Below are 8,838 nucleotides of genomic sequence, written 5' to 3'. Positions count from 1 at the left end.
TTGATGCCGTGGAGATGAAGTGATGACTCGTTTTACAAAATGGAGGAATAGAAAGAAAATAACTAGCGGGGAAGAGAAGAAGAGAAGTCGGGGAAAACAACAGAAAGTGTCTAAAGTTTGTTGTAAAACTCAAATAGCTTACCACAATAGCACATCATGGCCGTTACAAGGTAACGATCCATGCTTTCAACCGGCTCCGGCTCACTGCAGCCAGGCAGCACATGCAGATGTTACGGCATCCCTGGGGAACTTGTATTGCATTGAAAATTACACTTAAATGCACAAAATTGGTTTCGTTTTTTGACAGATAATATTATTTTATGTAATTAAAGTAATAAAAATGAGGATTTTCTGAAAAAGGAATCCAATTAGCTGCTGTTAGAGAGATGTCTTGTTGCCTACATATTTCTCCCCACGACATCTAAATGTTTGTTTTCTTCTTTCCTTTGCCCTTTCCAAGCAAATTTCATTTTTGAAACTTTGATGTGATAGTCACTCATTTCTGTTTTGGTACAGGAACGTGAAGATTTGTGTTCAATTCTTCTTTCTGACCATCAAGACTAAACACTCTGTGTATTATGCATTCAGTGCAAATAGTCTTATTGTTAGGTACATGCCAAGTCTTTGTAGGTTTCAAAAATCTTAATGTTAAACAGCATGTCCCAGTGTGTGTGTGTGGTAGTCACTTCACTTCACATCGCTAAGTACTAAGCCTTAGTAATGTAGGCAGAATGCAGTGCACATTTTTCCCACATACATTTTTAAAACCTCAATCTTCATATGTAGATGTATGCTTGCGGTTGTTCTTTTATCACCATTTGCTGTGTTTTGCCTCTCTTTATCTGCTCTACACGCCCCTCTCTGCCTCTCACTCTGTCTCTCGGCTCCATTTCTCTCTGTTATAAGGAGAAACTTTAGCTGCGGGAACCTTTCCACTGACAGTAGCTTGTAACACTGTTGAAGTATCTCATACCATTCTCCTCTCCTCTCTTCTCGTGCCCTCTCCCAGGGTATCTGAAGGTTAAAAAAACCCCAGGCATTAAATTAAAAGTAAAATTTAAATCCACCATTTTGTCAAGTGTTCATCTGCAGCCATTTTAGTTCATGCAGGGATTAGAGTTAATGTTGGGAGATAATTGGTGCAATAGGTTAGTTTATGCAATTACAGTAAGCTAGTAAAAATGCTGTCTTCTGTAGAACTGTATTACAGACCCAGGATGCTGGTTTTGACTCCACTTGCTGTCAGGGCACTGTTTGTGTGGAGTTGCATTTTCCTCTGGCCTTTAGATGGGCTTCATCTGGGTGCTCGAGTTTCCTCCAGCAGTACAAAGATATGCAAGTTTGGTGAGGCGGAAATTGCTTGTTTTTCTGAATGGTTGTATTTTTCAATGTGTCAGTCCTTTGATAAGCTGGTGACCCCTCAACAGGATAAGAGTGTATTCTGTAGATAATGGTTGGATGGAGAAACCTATTCTGCAAAGCTGCCACACATCTGAGCAGAACAAATCAAAGTTGAGGTGCTGCTGAGAAAGAAGAAAGAAAAGATTTTTAACAGTGAAAAAAAAGCACCAAAGGTCGATCCTGACGCGGTTAGTCGTCATAACCAATGGCTAAAATAATTTTTTACTCTTTAAAAAAAAAAATCTTCAATTAATTTATACCAGTGTTTCCCTTGCGCTCATTGACAGCGGAACTGACACATGGACACTGCCGCTGCATGCCCGCTTCAGAGCAGCAGAGTGTTCCATTATAATCAACAGCTGACAATGTGCTGCAGAACCATATGGGCATTGCGTTGCACACACCACACAGAGAGCAGAGGAGAGGAGAGACAGATGAAGTGAACATAACGTTGATATGGTTAACAGGCTCTGTAGTGAATGACACAAGGGATTGCTGAGGGATTGTTTTGTGTGGTGGATCTAATTTATGTGAAGAGTGGTTCCTGTGGAATTTAACATAACATAAAGAAACTTTAAAGAAAAGAAAACTTAAATTTGTAACATTTGACGAGTGAATTTGGAATAATAAGTCCTCTTTTTGTTATTTTAGTTATTTGTTTTTATCATGCTGCAGCTGGGAGGAGGCCTCGGGGAAGACCCAGGACTAGGTGGAGAGATTATATCTACACACTGGCCTGGGAACGCCTAGGGATCCCCCAGTTAGAGCTGGTTAATGTGGCCCGGGAAAGGGCCACATTAACCAGGGAAGTTTGGGGTCCCCTGCTAAAGCTGCTGCCCCTGTGAACCGGATAAGCGGTTGAAGATGAGATGAGATGAGATGATCATGCTGCAGTTGCCATCTTAAACCTAGTTTTACATTTAAATATGTAAACCTTTGTTAACATTTTGTTTGTGCTGCACTGTACAATGACATACAGTTTGTCAAAATAATGTGAATTTAAATGAAATAGTCAATTTGATTTTTGAGAGGAAAGTAATCTTTCAGATTAATTAACTAATCCATAAAATACTAGATGGATTAGATAGTTGTTAGTGGCAGCCTCAATCCTGACTTTAAACCCCTAATTTGAACCCCAGGAACCCTGCATCCTACATTTCCTATGATGCAACTTGATAGTGTCTTTCATTAGATCTTCCCAGCCTGATAAACACAGGTAACTTTCAAACTCCTCACAGTTTGCAACACTTTCACACTTTCTGTTAGACATTTTAAGTCTCAATCTGATGACATCATCAGGATCATTTTAGGCTATCAGTAGTGTAGAGCAGTGCTATTCGTGATGAGAAAAACGGAACTTGATGGGTAGAATCAGTGGTGTGCACAACTTAACACAAATTTAGATTCACTGCCCACAAACAAAACAGATTTTCTTGTGTTTTGTGACATGTTTTTGCATTTTGAAAGAAACATCAACCCTTACTTACATCACATAACTACATATTAGTAGGGCTACATTTAAGTATGCTTGTGTTTGTATGTTTCAACTAGTATAAACTCACTCAAAAGAGGTAACATCTGCCACCAGAATTACTACAAACAATTTAGTTCCTAGTTGTTGTTTTTTGGGCCCAGCTGTTAATGTGGAGTTCATACAAAATATGATAATAAAACTCTTGGGCTAAATGACATCATCCAGACTAAGATGTTAGACTTTTTGCTTGTGACGGAAACTTGGCAGAGGACCATGGAACGTGCGCCCCCCCATCGAGCTTTGTCCAATGGATTATATTTTCATCAGCTTTCCTAGACTTTCAGGCAGCGTTGGAGGGCTGTGTTCAGAAGCAGCTTTTCATGTCTGTTGGTGAGCACTGGATGTTTCTCCTCATTTGAATTACAAATGATTATAGTTGGACGTTCAAAACCCTTTCATTGTATTTTAATATACCGTCCACCCCATAATTTTTTTGTCATCTATTCTCAAGTTATGCAGATTTATAGTTCATTTAATACTAATCATACTTCATTTTAACATTGATATTGATAAGTCGGCTTCTAGTTTTATTAATATCACTGAGGTTTTTAGTCTCACTCAACATGTGTCAGGCGTCACACACATCAAAGGGCATACCGTGGACCTTTTTTTTACTTTCTGAGGATCTGTTTTATTTCAGATCACAATTGTGTTATATTTGACTTGTCTTTTCATTTGGATATTTCACCTGCTAGTCGTGAAATTGTCTCTCGCATCTTAAACCATCTCTCTGCAGCAAGGTTTACTTCTATCTGCTTGTTATAATAGCCCAGGTATTATGTCAAGTGATGTGGATTCTCAAAAACAATCTTTTAATGAGCACTGTCTTTCAGTTCTGGATGATGTTGCTCCAATAAAGACTAGACTGGCTCCTCTGATAAATTCCTCCCTGGTTAAACGACAGTATTCACTCTTTAAAAGCTACTTATCCCAAAGCTGAAAGTTTGTGGAAATCCATCCATCTACAATTTCACTATCAGTTTTTGAAAGAAGGAAGAAGGATGCCAGAGCTACCTATTTTCTAACCTAGTATGAAATAGCAGACGTAATCCTAAAATTTTATTTTACCATCAGTAATCAGTAATATTTTTACTCCTGCATCACCTGCTGTCCCAATTCCTTCAGCCAAGGAGTGCAACAATGTTTTCTCGCTCTTTGTTAAGATAAAAGACACATGAGCAAACACAATGTCCTGTTAAGTTACCTAAGTTACCTTTTGTTGAAAGTCTTAGAAAAATGAGTTGCTAAGCAGCTTACAGCAAAGTTTTAGTCTGGTTTACGTTAGTTACACTCAATCGAAACAGCTCTTCCAATGTCTCAAATGACCTCTTAATGCACAGTGATGATGCAGGAGAATGTTTCGTTTTGACCTTGGTGCTGCATTTGATACTGCGGATCACTGTGTCTTGGTTGAGAGACTCAGGCATTGGGTGCAAATCTCTGGTTTCAGCTCTGGAATGGTTCTCTTCTCACCTTTCTCATCAACCAAATCTCCATCCTGTGGTGTTCCTCAACGTTCTGTCTTGGGGCCGAAGCTGTTTGCTTTTCTCTTGCTTCCTTTAGGGATTTAAAGATATCGCCTATCATTGTTATGCAGACAATATTCAGTTATACATTTGTACAAAATGTTGCAAAACTGTCTGCCAAAACTCCATAAAAAACTGATTTGCAGATAATTCTCTGTAGTTGAACACTGACAAAACTGTGGTACTTATCTCTTGCCCAGCTGGCTTTGTCCAAGAGGTGATGGAAGTATTGGCTCTCTGTCCTCTTCTGTAATACCTGCCCTCCATAATCTATGTGATTCTATTGACCTAACTTTGAGTCTTGGCCACCTTGTAATTTGATTGGTTTCTTCTTGTTTCTACTGGCTGAAGAACATTGCTAATCTCATGCCCATTGTGTCCCTGGCTGAGTTGGAAATTATTATTATTTTTTTTATTTCCTCCTCTCCCTGTTTTCACATACCTTAGCAAGACTTCTCTGAACCGCCTACAAGTGGTCCAAAATGCTGCTGCCAAGCTTTTGAGTCTGCTAAAAGGTCACATGTTACTCCCGTCTTGATTTTTTTTAATACTGGCTTCCCACTAAATCCAGTTTAAAATTCTTGTGATCACTTTTGAGCCTTGCGTGGTCGACTCCTGCCTACATTAAAAAGTTGAGGTAGCCATACAACAGCAGCAGGTCTCTGAGGTCTTCCGATTAGGGTGTGTTGGTTGTTCCTCGCTCAAGGCTCAAAATAAAAGGACTGGGCTTTTAAGGTTGAAGCTCCTAAACTTTGGAACTCTCTCACGATGGATATGAGATCTTTGGACCATGTGGACACTTTTAAAAAGCAGTTCAAGACCCATTTATTCTGACTTAGTTTTAGTCTCTTTTGTATCTGTTATGTTTTTATCTTGATGTCTGCATTTAACGTCTATTGTTTTTGTAGCGCACTTACTATTTTGCCTTATGTTGTGAAGCACTTTATGATGTCTGTTCCTGAAAGGTGCTATATAAACACATGTATTGTTATTATTACATATATTTAAAGACACAAGATCCAAACATTTTGTGATTTATGCCTTATAGAGACCGATGCCTTGGGTTGTGCGACATTGCGTGGCTCAATTTAGCTTTAGGAGTTTCAGTTCTCCTTTTTTATATCCAATACATCTCTGTGCTCAGCTGCGTGACTGTAAATCTATATGACACCATAGTCTATACAGAGTTAAAGATGGTGTGAAGTGGTGCAGAGAGGGAGAGAGGTAAGAGGGTGTTGAAGACAAGCAGGCAGAGAAAATGGGATGATCGTGATGAGACAGAGAGAGAGGCAGGGAGGGGTGAGAGAGAAAGGAGAGACAGGGACAGGGGTGAAGCGGTGATGAAAAGGTGAGGAAGAGGAGTAGAGAGATAGACTGCTGCAAATCGAGCAGCTGAAGAGGGTAGTTAAATTCAACAGCAGAAAATGTGTTCTGAGGGCCTGCTATCTGAAACGCTGCGTAATGGAAGTCGCTATTTAGGCATTAGCGTGTGGTCGTATGTGCGTCCATCCATACATGTGCGTGTAATTTCACAAAGCTATCTACTTGAGATGCATTAGGTATTAGGTAGTAGGCTTGATTACCTTTCTCACACACAACACTGCGTTAAAGATTGAGCTTAATTTTACAGTGTGAATGAAATAGAGGGATATAAAAAGACGTGGGAAATGACGTCAAGTAGAAGCAAATATTAATTAAATGCTGTGATCTGTGAGCTGATAGAAAAACATGCAGAGTGCAAAGCACATGCAGAGCCAAAAAATAAGCTTAAGTTTATAAGATATTAATTAAGACTTAGAACAGAAGGTATCCTTAACTCAGCTGACTACTTCAAAGTGGGAAGCACTGCCACCTGATACCATTTCTGCATGTTCTAATAATTTCTTTTCTGATGAGGGTAGTGATTCTTTATAATTTAAAATGCAAAAATCTCTTCACACCCACTCTGCATAAACTTTCTGTTTGTTTTTTACTGTCCTGTTGTGTAATTAGGAAACTGAGTTGTTTGCATGAGTTTGCATGACTATATGGCCTTTGTAACACAATGGGTCGACAAGGACTAAAACAAAACAGTGCATATTCGGCCAGCTGCCCGAGCCTCCTACAGCTTTCAAAATAAAAACAATTTTGAAACGATTCATGTAAAAATTTATGTCTGAGTCCAACTGAAAGCAAACAGAGAATGTAACCTACCTGGTGAATAGGCTCTGCTCCAACAGAAAATTTGCATCCTTTGTTTTGCATATACACGTATGCATGTATGGGATGAAGCTTATGTTGTTGTGTCATGTACTGTATGTGTGTTGTGGGAAAGACTGCATTGAGCACTCTTTTTTTCTGTGCTGGTGTGCACACTTGTACACATCCATATACATACCGAGCAACATCATCACCAACTCCCCGCACAGATCCTCTTTTCCATCTCCCCTCTATGACCTAGTGAAACATCCCATAATCTCCCTCATTATTGTTATGCCAGTGGTGTCGTCACTTCCAAGGGCTCTTCCCCATCTCCCCGACCTCCTGGGCAACCCTTAGGGTGACCTGGACTTGAACCCGCAACTCTTCTACCATTGAGATCAATACTGAGATCTGAGCGGCCCCGCCAATGCGCTTAAATCCTACTGCATCATCTCTGGCATACTGATGCGTGTATGTGCGCTGGGAGGTTAGAGGAATAGGTGCAGGGAGAAAGAAAGGGAGAGAGAAAGAGAGTGCTTTTTTAACATTGAAGAAGCAGATTTAACCAGAGTTAAACAAAGACCAGAAAATGAAAAAAAGTCTGAAAATCACTGGTGATATTTTAATTGGAAACAATGGGCTTTAGGCTTTATTTTGAGACACCAAGTCAGACACATCAGGGTTTTAACCATTATTTTGCAAATGGTGTGTAGCAATTGTGACTGCCTTGACGGATGCAAGGCCCCATTCTTCAAAAAGTTCTGTTTTTGTCCATTTCTTGGAAGACATTGTAAAGCTGTTTCATGTGATGCTGCTGGCTTTAGTGAACAGGTTTATACATAGTTTATGGGACGTTTTATTAGACGTTTAAATGCAGTAAAAAAACAGGTGATTGGTGGAAAACACCAAGAATGGTTGATTACTCCTGTTTTAAGGCAAGGACAACCATCCATCACTCCTAACTTCATCACACTGGCCTCCATTCATTCATTCATTCATTCATTTTTGTTTGTTTCCTTCTATATTTCTAAGTTTGTTATTAGTTGTGAATGAACATTTCTCTTTTCATACTGTACCTATTTCCATTGGCCAGTTTTCATAGTGTAACATCAGCCAAGGCACAAATGTATAAAGGGAGAGGTTGTTGTTTAATACAACAAACAACAATTTTTGTGCAAGCTGCCTTTTTCAGCATTTAATACACCTTATATTTAATACATGATCACACTGCATTGCATAGTTGTCCCTCATCTCTGTTCTGTTTGTGTCTCTGCAGTTGAGTTCAGGCATGATGAACACAGTACTCAAGGGCACCTTCAATGTGACGCTCAACAACCCTCTGAGTCCCTGCTGTTCCCCCCGTGTGGCCCCTGGCCATTTAAAGGCACACAAGACCATTAACACTGTCGCACCCAACACCTTCGTCACCACCAGCACTTCCTAGAGCTCTTTGTGGGTCGAAGTTTAGAGGTGAAAGGTGAGTGGGGTAAAAGGTCATTCTTAAGGTCAACACATTTCAATTCATACTCGGTGGAAAGCTTTTTTTTCATGAATATTTATGGTTCTGTCCATTTCTGTTGAATGTATAATAGATAATGAGTGGGCTTATTTTCAATTATTGAATTGCAGCTTTACTACGCTTATTGATTAAATTAACAAAAGTGTGGAGAGATCTAATTCAATATAAAGCTTGGGGAGGCTTTTTGAAACAAGCTGCTTTTAGATTAATTGTGATAATTACAACCATCACAGAATCACTTGATAGCTTGTTTGAGTGTCTTTCTGTTCAATACTTCTACTTCCTGCCACTGTTAAAAACTTACTTACTGTGTGTGTGTGTGTGCGTGTGCGTGTGCGTGTGCTTGTGCGTGTGTGTGTGTGTGTGTTTGTGTGTGTGTGTGTGTGTGTGTGTGTGTGTGTGTGTGTGTGTGTGTGTGTGTGTGTGTGTGTGTGTGTGTGTGAGAGAGAACATTTGCTGTCAAATAACACACAGCAGATCCCCAGAGCTGTTGTTTTTGCTATAGTCTTCAGCATTTGAAGTGTTAAGGAATTACCTTAACAGTTAATTTCACAGTTCATTTACAAATAAGAGCAGCTAATAACTCTTTAAAAACCTAAAGGAATTGGAGCAAACTGCTGACTGATATTAATTATTTATTGTTTCAGGCAGCAGTTTGGAGGAAGATGACTTTTTCA

General features: G+C 39.5%; 1 protein-coding gene across 1 annotated transcript in view; it reads left to right on the top strand.

The window, feature by feature from the left end:
* stpg2 (sperm-tail PG-rich repeat containing 2) overlaps positions 1-8,086 on the top strand; it is a gene marked incomplete at both ends in the record, with an annotated part of 58,654 nt that extends 50,568 nt beyond the window's left edge. Inside the window, one exon of the mRNA XM_083913018.1 lies at positions 7,919-8,086. Coding sequence (XP_083769144.1) covers positions 7,919-8,086 — 168 coding nt within the window. The remainder of the gene's footprint in view (positions 1-7,918) is intronic.
* Between the last annotated feature and the right edge of the window lie 752 nt (positions 8,087-8,838).

This window comes from Echiichthys vipera (assembly GCF_963691815.1).
Source record: "Echiichthys vipera genome assembly, chromosome: 4".
In the NCBI taxonomy this organism is placed as follows: domain Eukaryota; kingdom Metazoa; phylum Chordata; class Actinopteri; order Perciformes; family Trachinidae; genus Echiichthys; species Echiichthys vipera.
Note: the sequence above shows the minus strand (reverse complement) of the source record. Positions and strands in the feature narration are given on the sequence as shown.